Source organism: Bos indicus, chromosome 25 (genome assembly GCF_029378745.1).
Source record: "Bos indicus isolate NIAB-ARS_2022 breed Sahiwal x Tharparkar chromosome 25, NIAB-ARS_B.indTharparkar_mat_pri_1.0, whole genome shotgun sequence".
Classification (NCBI taxonomy): Eukaryota; Metazoa; Chordata; class Mammalia; order Artiodactyla; family Bovidae; genus Bos; species Bos indicus.
The window spans coordinates 40564121-40578841 of NC_091784.1; the positions used below are offsets into that span (position 1 = coordinate 40564121).

Genomic DNA, 14721 nt, shown 5'->3' on the forward strand with positions numbered 1-14721 from the left:
GGAATTATGTGTATTTTTCATAAAAATGTTTTAAAAACATTGAACAGAATCTCAACACAAAATGATTTACTTTACATGGACAAATGCTGGGAGGCGGGAGTCATACCAAGACAATTTCCTTCCGAATTAATAGAAAAAAGTTCGTATTTCTGTCCTGCTTAATTCTGCCTTTCCAAAACCAGCATACTCAGCAGCTCCACTTGTAACCCTCTGGGCTGTTTATCCACACTGATGTTCACGCCGTGATCGCTGCCGGCAGAAACCCCTGGCGGCCGCTGGAACGTCCACTCTGTCTCTCCACTGCCAACTGTTTCCCTCATCTGTACTGGTCATTAAATATCTCAATAGATCAATGACGGAGAAAAGTATGTCTACAAATTAGGGGGGGAAATAACATTACAGAACTATTAAGCATGATGAGATTTGTGCAACTGATTTTCCACGCACCAGGATAATCCCTGGGCTTGAATGTCCATCTCGATCAACACTTGAGGGGTGTGCGGGCCCTTGTGTGTTTCTGGGGATGTGCTTGGCCCGCTCTCAGACCCTGGATGAGGCTACCCTGCCATGTGCCCCAGAGACCCCCGCCAGCTTCCCGTCCCGACCCTCGTGGGGAGCTCGGATCGGCCTGAGGGAAACAGTGGCCGTGTTTCCCAAAGCCACATCCCTGGGTGGCTGACGCCTCAGGCCTGAGGACCTGACCTTTGACCTCCCTGGTGGTGATGCTGACCTTCAGGCCAGGGCCACGTGACACCTGTGTTGGGGTGTTTGCGGTGTCTGCTGGGCCTGGCCCCCCTTCGGGGACCCCAGCACCTTCCTGGACTCCTGTTACTGAGACACTGCTGGGAAAACACCAGAGCAAGTAAGAAGGTGGGGCAGCCGCTGAGAAATGAATGCTGCAGAATGTTGCCGGATAAACCACTCTGGTCACACGCCTCCATGTGCGCTGACTCGGGAGGAGAGCTGTCCACCCACACAGTGTGGCCCTGCCGGCCGGAAGCTCCTGGGCTTCTGTCAGAAGCTCTGGGCCGCCCTATGGCAGTGTTTGTTTCCTAAAACAGGAAGATGGCTAATTCTGAATGGCCGCAAGGAAAGCAGGCACCCTCTGTCCACATAGGCTGCCGCCCCGACCAGCTTGTTTCCAGGGAACAGAACAAGGCGACTCTTTGCTTTCGGGGCCAGCACCTCCCTCCTCGCCTGGCGGCGGCAGGAGGCCCATGTCTCGGGGACGACATCCTCAGCACCAGGAACCAGGAAGACCTCCCTCCTGACCAGAGCCCCGCCCAGCACAGGCACATCCCGGGCTCTGCGCTCCGTCGGTCCCCCAACACCCAGAAGCGCAGGCAGACACCAATACAAAAGTCTGATTTCCTGGACAGTTACACAGTCTCCACACTGAATGAAACTCATTCACGGCCCGAGATTTCTGGTGCTGCTAACTCACACGATGAACCGGGACGCCGGCTTGCAGTTCTGAGCCTGAAGCTGTTGACTTCTTGTTTAGTTGCTAAGTCGTGTCTGACTCTCTTGCGACGCCATAGACTATAGCCCACCAGCCGCCACCGTCCAGGGGGTTTCCCAGGCAAGAATACTGGAGTGGGTTGCCATTTCCTTCTCCAGGGGATCCTCAATGCAGGTCAGGTCTCCCGCACTGGCACATGGATTTTTCACTACTGAGCCACCGGGGAAGCCTGTTTATTTCTTGAATGCTGCCATTTCTCTTTGTATAAATGGTCTGGGTCGGAAATTTAACTGACATGGTGGGGATTAAATTTGAGGCTAAATACATCTGATTAAAAAAACTGTATTTTATCTGGTCCTTGTTTAAGGCAGGACACACGAGATGAATGTTGAAATGCAAAGGATGGCCTGTGATGGGGGGGCTCTGCCCTGGAATAAACGTCCGCAGAGGCTGACTGGCTGTCACGGGGGGCTGTGAGGGAGACAGGAGTGAGCACAGGCTAGTGGCACAGTGGGAACTGTAGCCACAGCATGCCTGCTGAGGGTGCTGACTCAGCAACTTCCATGGATTTTTTTTTTTTTTTTAAACCTTTAGCAAAACACTGATGTTTTCCTTTGTTCAGCTGAAAAGTCCTGCAGTCAAAGACTGCAGTGGACAGAATGACTGGGGAGGGGTCTGGGAGGCTCCCAGGAGGACTGAAATATTCTGGGGAGGACCACCCCCCCCACACCCAGGGACCAAGGACCATAATCCGTCTCATCTGCGCCCATCTCCGGGCTAAATACATTATTTGTGAAAAAGGCAACACAATGTCTGCCTTGCATTCGGTACATCCTAAATATGTCTATTTCACGGCTGCTTTGGAGAGGAAAATATATTTATAGCTCCTTCAGTGCCATTCCCGCCTATTGTGTAAATATGTAAATGAGGCTTCTTGATCTACACAGTAAAACGCCTCGGAATAATCTGTGTAAATAAATCAGCTGCATATGCCCACTGCACAGTTCCCATTGCCTTCCCCAGAGCTTAGCAACACCGACTTGGAGGAAACCTTCTCAAAACCCCAGAAGTGAACCTCCGGCAGAACTGTCCGGCGGGGTCTGGGGCCGAGTCCATGCTCGCTGACCGCCCTTCTCCAGGACTGGGAGGGAGTCTGTGTTCTAGCCCCGTGCGAATTTCCTTAGTAGCTGTTCAGTTTGGGGTGTTCATGTCAGAGCATCAACAGAATTCGGTTCAGTTCAGTTCAGTGCTCAGTCATGTCCGACTCTTTCCGACCCCATGGACTGTGGCATGCCAGGCTTCCCTGTCCATCACCAATTCCTGGAGCTTGCTCAAACTCATGTCCATCGAGTCGGTGATACCATACAACTATCTCATCCTCTGTTGTCCCCTTCGCTTCCTGCCTTCAACCTTTCCCAGCCTCAGGGTCTTTTCCAATGAGTTGGTTCTTCACATCAGGTGGTCAAAGTATTAGAACTTCAGCTTCAGCATCATTCCTTCCAACGAATATTCAGGACTGATTTCCTTTAGGATGGACTGGTTGGATCTCCTTGCACTCCAAGGGACTCTCAAGAGTCTTCTCTAACACCACAGTTCAAAAGCATCAATTCTTCAGTGCTCAGCTTTCTTTATGGTCCAACTCTCACATCCATACGTGACTACTGGAAAAACCATAGCCTTGACTAGGTGGACTTTGTCGGCAAAGTAACGTCTCTGCTTCTTAATATGCTGTCTAGGTTGGTCATAGCTTTTCTTCCAAGGAGCAAGTGTCTTTTAATTACATGGCTGCAATCACCATCTGCAGTGATTCTGGAGCCCAAGAAAATAAACTCTGTCCCTGTTTCCATTGTTTCCCGATCTATTTGCCATGAAGTGATGGGACCGGATGCCATGATCTTCGTTTTCTGAATGTTGAGTTTTAAGCCAACTTTTTCACTCTCCTCTTTCACTTTCATCAGTAGACTCTTTAGTTCTTCTTTGATTTCTGCCATAAGGGTGGTGTCATCTGCATATCTGAGGTTACTGATATTTCTCCTGGCAATCTTGATTCCAGCTTGTGCTTCTTCCAGTCCAGCATTTCTCATGATGTACTCTGCATATAAGTTAAATAAGCAGGGTGATAATATACAGCCTTGATGTACTCCTTTCCCGACTTGGAACCAGTCGGTTGTTCCATGTCCAGTTCTAACTGTTGCTTCCTGACCTGCATACAGATTTCTCAGGAGGCAGGTCAGGTGGTCTGGTATTCCCATCTCTTTCAGAATTTTCCACAGTTTACTGTGATCCACACAGTCAAAGGCTCTGGCATAGTCAATAAAGCAGAAGTAGATGTTTTTCTGGAACTCTCTCACTTTTTCAATGATCCGACAGATGTTGGCAATTTGATCTCTGGTTCCTCTGCCTTTTCTAAACCAGCTTGAACATCTGGAAGTTCTCAGTTCACGTACTGTTGAAGCCCGGCTTGGAGAATTTTGAGCATTACTTTGCTAGCGTGTGAGATGAGTGCAATTGTGCAGTAGTTTGAGCATTCTTTGGCATTGCCTTTCTTTGGGATGGGAATGAAAACTGACCTTTTCCAGTCCTGTGGCCACTGCTGAGTTTTCCAAATTTGCTGGCATATTGAGTGCAGCACTTTCACAGCATCATCTTTTAGGATTTGAAATAACAACTGGAATTCCATCACCTCCACTAACTTTATTTGTAGTGATGATTCCTAAGGCCACTTGACTTCACACTCCAGGATGTCTGACTCTAGGTGAGTGATCACACCATCGTGATTATCTGGGTCATGAAGATCTTTTTTGTATAGTTCTTCTGTGTATTCTTGCCACCTCTTCTTAATACCTTCTGCTTCTGTTAGGTCCATACCATTTCTGTCCTTTATTGAGCCCATCTTCGCATGAAATGTTCCCTTGGTATCTCTAATTTTTTTAAAGAGCTCTCTAGTTTTTCCCATTCTATTGTTTTCCTCTATTTCTTTGCATTGACCACTGAGGAAGGCTTTCTTATCTCTCTTTGCTATTCTTTGGAACTCTGCATTCAGATGGGTATATCTTTCCTTTTCTCCTTTGCCTTTCACTTCTCTTCTCAGCTATTTGTAAGGCCTCCTCAGACAACCATTTTGTCTTTTCGCATTTCTTTTTCTTGGGGATGGTCTTGATCACTGCCCAATCATCAGCAAAATTGGCTGTGGTTAAAATGCAGATACACAGGGCTGCACGGCCACCTGCCCGGGTTGTCCAGGCCTGCTGGCCGCCCTCCCCAGACCAGCCAAGTGGGTGAGCTCCATGCCTTTCAAGGCAAGATGGAAATGAGACAAGTGGGTGGACGGTAGGCAGCCTGGGGCCCCTGGGGCCTCCCCAAAATGGGCTCAGTCTTCCCAGACCCTGGGCAGCCTCTGAGAAAAAACTCCCTGTCCCAGGGACCCACACACCACAAGCAAGCTCCCTTCAGACTCCACTGCCCTACAGAGGGCTCGGGGGGCCGCAGCAAGATGGTGCCGCATTTACTCTCTGTGCAATGAGGTCTGTAACAGATGACAGCTGAGCTGCAAAGCTCACAGTACCGGCAAGAGTTTAAACATTGACAATCTGTAACCGCGTTTCATCTGACTCCAAGCAGCTGCGGGCCTCCATCCTGGAGAGCAGGGGGCGTCCTTCTCGACTTTCAGAGGCTGGACGGTGAGCCGGTCAGCCTGCCCTGGTCCAGTCAGCTGCTGGAGGAGGGACAGATTTTCCATGGACAGGGCGGGGGTTGGTTTCAGGATGGTTCACGCGCGTTGCGTCCGTGTGGTTTCAGGATGGTTCACGCGCGTTGCGTCTGGGTGGTTTCAGGATGGTTCACGCGCGTTGCGTCTGGGTGGTTTCAGGATGGTTCACGCGCGTTGCGTCTGTGTGGTTTCAGGATGGTTCACGCGCGTTGCGTCTGTGTGGTTTCAGGATGGTTCACGCGCGTTGCGTCTGTGTGGTTTCAGGATGGTTCACGCGCGTTGCGTCTGTGTGGTTTCAGGATGGTTCACGCGCGTTGCGTCTGTGTGGTTTCAGGATGGTTCACGCGCGTTGCGTCTCTGTGGTTTCAGGATGGTTCACGCGCGTTGCGTCTGTGTGGTTTCAGGATGGTTCACGCGCGTTGCGTCTGTGTGGTTTCAGGATGGTTCACGCGCGTTGCGTCTGTGTGGTTTCAGGATGGTTCACGCGCGTTGCGTCTGTGTGGTTTCAGGATGGTTCACGCGCGTTGCGTCTGTGTGGTTTCAGGATGGTTCACGCGCGTTGCGTCTCTGTGGTTTCAGGATGGTTCACGCGCGTTGCGTCTGTGTGGTTTCAGGATGGTTCACGCGCGTTGCGTCTGTGTGGTTTCAGGATGGTTCACGCGCGTTGCGTCTGTGTGGTTTCAGGATGGTTCACGCGCGTTGCGTCTGTGTGGTTTCAGGATGGTTCATGCGCGTTGCGTTTGTTGCACACTTTGTTTCTGTTGTGATTATACCGGCTCCACCTCAGACCAGCAGGCATCAGATCACGGAGGCTGAGGACCTGGGGGCCCCTGCTCGAGACCACGGCTTCCTTATCTTTTCTCGGTGCCGTGGACCCTCTGACAGCTGGCTGACTTTGAAGGCCCCCGTCTCAGAGTGGTTTCAGATGTGTGAAATACAACGGAAAAGGAAACGAGTCACACTGGTGATGCTAAGTGCCTGGCGGTACCCGGAGATGCACAGCCATGTCCGTCTCCAGGCTGCGAGGAGGGTCTGGGTACGTGGGTCTTCTCGGCGCCCTGGGTGAGCCATGCGGTCTTTGGAAGATGTGGTAGAGAAACGTGGATTTCCGTGACACCCTCACACCAGGGAACTCGGAAGTCTTGGCTTCGTCACGAACGCCTTGGATAAGGAGGTAGAGCAGGGTCTGCGGACGACGTAATTCCACCGTAAGGATGAGTGTGAAGGATCCGGGGGAGTCTCTCCACGGCTGGCACGTGACACGCATGTGGCCGTGACTCCTGCTGCCGGCAGCCTCACAGCTACTGCAGTGACTTAGGTGGCTTCTCACCTCTTGTCGTGGACTGAATTGCATCCCCTTGTCATTCACACCCTCGAGGCCTGATCCTCAGGCTCTCAGAACGTGATCTTATTTGGAAATAGGGTCTCTGCAATTAATTAAGATGCAGTCATGAAGGTGGGCCTCTGTTCCATATGACTGGGGCCCTTCTAAGAAGGGGAAATTAGGGACTTCTGTGGTGATCCAGTGGCTAAGAATCCACCTGCCAGTGCAGGGGACACGGGTTCGACTCCTGCTCTGAGAAGATCCCACCTGCCACGGAGCAACTAAGGCCGTGGGCCACAACTACTGAAGCCCACCTGCCGAGAGCGCGTGCTCCGCAGCGAGAGAAGCCACCGTGATGAAGCCCGCCGGCCGAGAGCGCGGGCTCCGCAGCGAGAGAGGCCGCCGCGACGAGAGGTCGCGCACCATGACTAGAGAGTGGGCCCCACTCTCTGCGGCTGGAGAAAGTTCACAGACAGCAAAGAAGACCCAGCACGTCCAAAACAGTAAATGAAGAAGAGAAATAAAAAGAGGACATTTGGACGCAGGTGGGAACACAGGGTGGAGGCCAGGTGACGAGGAAGGTCGGGGCCTGGGTGATGCTTCTGCCACAAGCCAAGGCACCGCAGAGGCTGTGGGCAACGCACCGGGAGCCGGGGGAGGCGCTGGACCGAACCCCCCACCCCCGGCTCGGCCGGCCTCGGGAACCAGCCCTGCTGACCACCTTGATCTGAGGATTCCCGCCTCCGGAACCGGCAGACGGCACGTCTCTGTTATTTAAGCCGCCTGTGCTCGGTGCTCGGTTACAGCAGCGAAGGAAGCTGCCGTGTGTTTATCAGTGAAGGAAGTGCTGCTTTCAGTTAGAGGTTAGTGAAGATAAAAACATATTTTTTCCCATCTAAATGGTTGGAGCTCCAGAATTCTATCCATGAACACTGCGGGGGCCTGGGGAGCGAGCAGGGTAACCCCTGGATTTGAGGGGCAAACAGCTTGCTTCCTTTGGGTCAGCATGGCCTCCACAGCCTTGTTTGGGCCCAGACCCCAGGGGCCTTTTAGCCACGGTGCTGGCTGAGCCCAGCCTGCCACAGATTTGGGGCCCTCTGCTTCCAGCACAGGACAAACACCCTGCTTATCAGAAACTGGCCAGGTCCCAGGCTGGGGGCTGAGCATGGGTGTGGGAGCCAAAGAATCATTCACGTTTCATAGAAACCGTCTTGGTTTATGGACCAGGTTTCTCCTTAGAAGTTTGTAGAAGGCACTTCTCATTAGGTACCTCTCAGAACCAGTTTGCTGGGGAGGAGGGGTGCCTATGTCACTGTGGGGTCTGAAGCTTCAGGGCCCCTTCCTCCTGGTCTAATAGCTGCTTTAGACTGTAGTCTGAAACACGCCCAGAGCTGGACCCCATCTAGCAGGAGGGACCTGGCGATTTGTGCTCTGAGTGTGGCTCTGGCCCACGAGGCCTGCTCACCCTCAGAGGTTCATGCTGAGCTGTGCAGCCAACTGAACGTGCAGTGCCCCTGTGTGGGCGACACCCCCACCCCTGGCCGTAACACCAGACTTAACCCATCAGAAGTTCATTTTCCAATAAGTCCTTCCTAAAAGCTGAAGCTCCAACATTTGTCCACCTGATGCAAAGAGCCAACTCATTGGAAAAGACCCTGATGCTGGGAAAGATTGAAGGCAGGAGAAGAAGGGAGTGACAGAGGATAAGATGGTTGGATGGCATCACTGACTCAATGGACATGAGTTTAGGGAAACTCCAGGAGTTAGTGATGGACAGGGAGGCCTGGTATGCTGCAGTCCATGGGGTCGCAAAGAGTTAGACATGACTAAGCGACTGAGCGACAACAACAAAAGGTATTAACTGAACAGAAGGAAGGGGAGAGCCCGCTCAGGGCGGACGGGGTCGGGTGGATCTCAGCCTTGCTCTCAGCAGGTGACGTGGGTTCCTGGCAGGAAGGCTCACAGTGAGGGGTGAGCAGAACGCGGTCCACCAAGACCCTCAGCCTGTCTCTGAGCCACTCGCGGGTGTCACTGGTGAGCCGAGAGCGTGTGTGAGGGGCCCTAAGTCCTCAGCATGTGTATCTGAGTGATGGTTACCCTCCCCTAAACCCGGCTCACGTGGCCACCTTGTCGTGGGGCTGATGCCCGTGAGGTTATGAGCACAGTCATGGTTATGAAAACAGAGGGTGAGGGAGTGAGAGGGAGGCTCTCATTTCAGCATCACTCCCTCGGTCCCCTTGTCATCAGGGAGATACTGCCAGGCGGGCCTGCGGCTTGGACACGTCCCCCCTTGTACAGACGCACGGACACGGTTTTGGGGTGGTGCCCACCCTACCTGAGGGTCTGGCCTCGATGACGTAGCCCGTGGTGGGCGTCCTGCCGGCCCGGCCCTCTGTCCAATGCAGGGTCAGCTCAGAGGTGGATTTGGTGACCGAGACGTCTCGAGGGGAGCCCGGGGACCCTGTGGACAGAGCAGAGCAGGGGGCTTTGGGGACGCCTCGCCCGCAGGGGCTCTCCAGGCAGGGCCACCACGCTCAGTCTCAGGTTCCTCCTCTAGAAAGTGGGGGTGGGGTGGGGCCCGACGCAGGCCTCACAGGGTCCCTCAGAGGATCAAGAGAGGTGAGGCGTGGGGGTGCCCCCTGGGTCCGCTGCCCCGGCCTCGCCTCCATAAGCACCTCCGTAAACAGAGGCCAAGGTCGTTTGTGAAGTGGAAACCTTGGCTCAACCTCACGTGTGAAAACTTCAAAATTTTCTTGTGTATCTTGAATTGAATGCACTTACTTTGTCTTAATAATTTTCCCAGAAAAGAAATACAAACTTGACATGCCTAGGAATTTGCTCGTCTACACTGAATGTGCTCACGTTCAGACACTTGCGTTAATACGCGCTTTTGAAGTCAGGGTCAAGAGATTCCCCTGGGGGGCCGGCGGTTAGAACTCTGTGCTTCCACTGCAGGGGGCCCTAGGCTGATCCCTGGTCGAGGATCTAAGGTCCCACATGGCATGGGGTGCAGCTAAGAGTTAAAAAAAAAAAGACAACGGGACCAAAAGAGGCCTGAGCTGAAGCCAGCTCTGAGCGGCCACAGCGGCTCGCTGGGATGCAGACAGACCCGGAAGAGGACGAACGGGGCTGGTACTCACCCTCGGCCGGCCCGGCCGTGACGTTGGCCTGCAGCTCGGGCCCGTAGGCGATGGTCCGCGCCTGCACACGGAAGAAGTAGGTGACTCCCTTGGTGAGGTCCCGCACCTTCAGCCAGCGCGGCCAGTTCCCCTTCACATCCACGGTCACCACTTTGCTGACCCCTAGAGCCGCAGGAACGGGGAGAGGGGTGGATTCAGAGGGGTCCTGAGCCCCGCCTGCCTGCCCGGCTCTGATAACAATGGCGGAGGCCCCTAGGTCTGCTAAGGAGGTATTTCTTACAATTAGGAGGCGTTTAAGTGGTGATAATGGCCAATTTTCAGCACAGATAAGTGCAATTAGAGTCTAAGCTTGATAAGCGGGTGCTGACAAGGGAAGAAGCACCCTGAGAACATGTGGGAGGAGGCGGTCAGGCTCGCTGGTCAGGTCAGGGGCAGAGACCTCTGGCGACCAGCACCACCCGGAGGGCAGGGCCTTGGGGTCTGTAGGGCCCCTTCCCACAAAGTCCTGAGTCACGTCAGAGGCGACCTTGGGCTTCCCAACTCAGTCCTGGAGGAGACTGTGGGAGAGGAAGACTCAGGAAGACTTCTGGGGGTTAAAGCTGCACCCCTTCCTCCGCCCAGTGGGGACCACCCTGTGGTGTGAAGGCCTCGGCCACGCACGACAAGCACAGCTTCGCCCGGGACTTGACGCGAGGATGGAGCACCTGTCACCACAGACAGCGGTGCCTCAACCCAGAGACCGGGACGGCCCGGGACCCTCTCCCTCAGGCATGGGGATGGAGCGCGCGTGATGCTGGCTGCACGGTGTTTAATTAGAAAACAGAGCTTCAATATTTTGGGAGGAAGATACATCCTGAAAAATACATAAATGCAGCCTTTTCCAGAAGGGAAAATAGAGTTCTCTATGACGTTTGAAAACGAAGCGTTTGAACAAAAAAGCTACAGAGCTCTAGACTGCGGGACTTCTCAGAGCCTCCCACCCGCCGATGGCTGTCGGGCACCTCTGTGTGGGGCGTCAGGCTGCGGTGGGTCGGTCAGCAGAGGGCGTGTGGACACGCTGCGCGTGGTGCCTGCTGTCCAGGGTCCAGAGTCTGCCCCACTGCGTCCCCCACACAGAGGACTGCTGGGCTTCCCGAGACCTTGGGCCGCCTGTCTGTGCTCGCTGTGAATGGCCAGTGTTCTCTGCACCTTGAGTGCAGAGAACTCAAGGGCGGCCTTGACCTCAGAAGAGCCCAAAAAAGCGTGTCCTTGTGCAAAACGGGTCCACCTTCCAAGTCGCCAGAGCAAATCCCTGCAGTCCTGCAGGTCCCAGGGTCTCTCCTCGTGGCTTACTGCATTCACATCATGCCTTTTATCAAACACTTGACCAGCTAAGTCATTCTCTTCCCAATTATTTCAGAGCGATTCTGGGGGCTTTTGCCTGGTCGGAGCTTTTCACTGGAGAAGCAGGGCTGTTTCTGCCCCGCAAAGCTGCCCCTCAGGCCCATCGCTCCGGACGGGGCTCCCGGGGGGCATAGCACGCACACATGGAGAGCGTCCTCAGCTGATGCTGGGGGTCCTGTGGGATGTATAGTTTTTGGCAGAGCAGCATCCCTGCCCCCTTTTTTTGTTGTTAGAAAAGAAATACCTTCTCCTTAGAGTAGAACCAACCCCGGGCACAGATTTTGTGAACTCTGTCCCCCCAACCCCTGTCCCATCCCAACCCCCCATTCCATCCCAACCAAGGCAGAATCTTGTTCGTTTAGTCCATTTTAAAACTGTGCCCTGTGCTATAAAGCCTCATGGTGCAATTCCCTAAAATACTTCCATTTAAAACATTTTGTTGTTGATGTTCAGTAGCTCAGCCATGTCCGACTCTTTGCGACCCCATGGACTGCAGCACGCCAGGCCTCCTGGTCCTTCACCGTCTCCTGGAGCTTGCTCAAACTCATGGGCATTGAGTCAGTGATGCCATCCAATCATCTCATCCTCTTTCGCCCCCTTCTCCTGTCTTCAATCTTTCCCCCATTTAAAAGACATTTTTAGAAAACATAAAAACAGCTCTTCCATGGAATCATATTCCCAAGATCAGGGCCTGGTGCTCCGAGGGCTGCTCTGCTGGGCTCCGGGGTCCACAGCACTGGGTCCACGCTGGGCCCCCCGCTCCCTGGGCTGAAGGCAGCCCACCAGGTCTGGGCCCGGGGCGGGGCACGCAGGGTCAGCCGGGGCGAGGGCGCTGCTTCACAACTTCTGTTTACTGTCTTCACTGCAAGTGTGCGTGTGTGCGTGTGTAACGCACATATCACATCCTTGGTGGTCTTCACGGGGAGCCAGCTGCCACAGAGAGCTGACATAGAATGAAGACACTCGAGGGTCCCCTGTGTTTGCAGCCATGTCTCCGGGAGACACCGGGCCCTCTGAGACACGTGAACGCATCGGAATTGTCCGGAGCCCCCGTCACCACTTCCATGGTTCCCTGTGGGAATCCCGGATCCCACAGTGAAGGGGGCCAGGCTTTTCCAGGAGACCCCCACTCAAGAGGCCCGCACGCCCATCAGACTGGCTGGCCGCCTTAAGCAGGGGGGATACATAATCCAGGAACTGGGGGACCCTGGTGAGGGACAGGCCGAGGTGTGGGGACTCGTGTGCAAACACTTCCTAAGCCTCCGCCTGCCCGAGGTGGCTGCTGTTCTGGTGTCAGCCAGCGCTGGCCAGTGCGAGGCCCCCAGCTGAGCCCAGAGGAAGGGCTTCCCGTGCGAGGCCCCACACCCGTCACCAGCAGCCCTGCCCCTCCCTGGGCATGGCCTCCCTGCAGCCCTGCCTGGCAGACCCCACCTTCCTGGGCCGCGGGCCGTGGAGGCTGGAAGGGCTCGGGCCCAGCGTGTGACTGAAGAATCAGGGGTTTGGGGAGCGGCCGTGGTCCAGGCAGGCTCCGGGTGGGATCCTGAGAAGCGGGCCTGGGTTGGTGGTGAGCAGGGCGCGTCTGGAAGGTCATAGGTCACCAGGGTGGCACTCAGGCAGCGGGCCTTGAGCTCTGCCCCTAGGGATGGGGTGTGTGCTGGTTGCCGGGGTGGCTGGGGCAGGTGTGAGGCCTAAGGTCAGCCTCGCTCCTGCAGGAGCTGGGCCAGAGCTGTCGGGGGGCGGGTGGGCCCGGCTCAGGGCAGCTCTGGGGGTAGAGGCGGCCCCAGGGCTCCTCGGGCCGGGCTGGGCACTGCCAGTCACTGGTGCTGTCACGGTCAAGGGCAGCAGCCCCAGCCCTGGACAGGGCACTGGATAGACGAGTGGGAGTCAGGGTCTGGGACGTGCTGGTCAGGAACCTGGGCTCCAAACAGGAGCCGGGTCAGTGGCTGTGTGACAGAGCGCCAAGTCCCCGCCCCCACTCACATGGGCGAGCAAAACGCTGGTGTCCGGTAATTCTCGGCCCTTCCTGGCCGCTGGACGAGCAAGATCCTGGCCCATCTCCTCCAGGGCCTCTGGGGCTGTGACCGCGACTCTGGCCAAGCCCAGGCCACCTGTCCCCAGACTGAGCGGGGCTGAGTCGATGTGGCCCCGGCCTCTTGGCCGTTGGACAGCCTGTGTCCACACGCCGCCTCTCCTGCTATTTACCAAAGTTCATGAATTTTCTGAGACGCGTGCCCCTCATGCGTCCATGTCTGATCTGGGATGCAGCTTGGGACAGTCGCTGCACACGAGGCCTGGGCCAGAGTGCATCGGAGGCCCTTTTTCCTCCTCAGCACTTAATAAAGTTACCATGCATCTCAGAGTCCACGGCAGTTGAGATGCGATGAAATAAAATCTAGGGCTTAACTTTTCTTCACATCAACTCCCTGTTTTAGTTGAATGTGCTTATTTTTATAAAGGAAACGTTTATCGCGGCGCTTTAAGTGGAAAGCCAGGATCGTTAGACGTGTGGGTGGTATCTTTCCCTCCTAGACGTTAAACACTCTGTAACTTTTACAGTCTGCCTGCGTCTATGACCAGGGGCTCCCCGCCCTCCTCTGCACCACGGTCCTGGGCACACAGAGGGGCACAGAGAAAGGCCCGCTCAGCCCTCAGTGTGTGCTCTGGGCCCTGGGGCTCAGCTTCAGTCTCCTGTCGGGGAACAGCCCACGGTGTGCACCCCCTAAAAAACCTTCGCTGAGTAAACGTTAGAATGAAGGGTGGCCGGAGGAGCAGCTGGGGGCAGCCTCTGGGCCCAGTGCCCCCTCTGGCCACGTTGCCCACATGGTTCCGGCTTGGAGTGCCTGGGTGGGACGGACCCTGGGGCCTCAGGAGCGGCAGGCGGTGAAGACCCGGGTCGGGGCCCCAGGAGGGCGGCTGTGCGAACGCGCCACGTGCTCGGCCCGTTCACCGGCCTCTTCCCGTGTCGACGGCGGGCACCAGGCCCTGCGAGGCTTACCTTGGACGGGCGCGAGCGGCTCGTACACCACTCGGTAGCCCTGCAGGACGCCGTTGGCCGCCACGGGCTCACCCCACGAGACGTTCAGCGTGGTGGAGGTTATTTCCGAGAACGCCAAAAAGCTGGGGGTCCCGGGAGCTGGAGGAACAGGGCAGGACCTTCACTGAAGCTCCTTTTATAGCAAGAGATCATCTACATATGTGTCCACGCCTCCACCCGGAACAGAGATGTTTATTAGATGTTATTTTCTACTTGGTGCAGGCTCAATGCCACACGCTGTATAAAGGTGATTTACTGAGCATCCCCAACCTCCCAGGATCAATCGGAAACTCAAACCCTCCCGAGAGGAGCAGAGGAAACGACGGTGTTCAAGCATAAAGGAGCCTGAGAAGCACGGTGACAAAGGTGTAAAAACGAATAAGAGAGACAGGAAGCGCAGCGCAGACGGCACTGTCAGCTCCGGCCTGCGCCTCTGGGGGCCAGGCTCCGGGGCGGGTGGTGGCTGAAGGCTCTGCCCTCCTCTCCTCTCCCTCTGCAGGGCTAGGAGGCCCCAGAGGACACCCCCACCCTCGTCCTCACCTGGGATCCCCTGGTGCCCAACCATCTCACGGTCCCCCTTGGTCTGGAGATGGGGGAGCTCACAGGCCATCCTGAGTGGGGAGACGCTTTTTCCTGGCAGACGCAGAGGCCGGCTGGGGGTCAGGGAGC

At 55.5% G+C, this 14721-nt stretch overlaps 1 protein-coding gene across 1 annotated transcript in view; it reads right to left on the bottom strand.

The window, feature by feature from the left end:
* Window positions 1–14721, bottom strand: part of SDK1 (sidekick cell adhesion molecule 1) — a 745496-nt gene that overhangs the window by 22440 nt on the left and 708335 nt on the right. Inside the window, exons 38-40 of the mRNA XM_070780283.1 lie at window positions 14014–14151; window positions 9636–9797; window positions 8831–8956 (exon numbers count right to left, since the gene is read on the bottom strand). Of these exons, the coding sequence (XP_070636384.1) occupies window positions 8831–8956; window positions 9636–9797; window positions 14014–14151 (426 nt within the window). The remainder of the gene's footprint in view (window positions 1–8830; window positions 8957–9635; window positions 9798–14013; window positions 14152–14721) is intronic.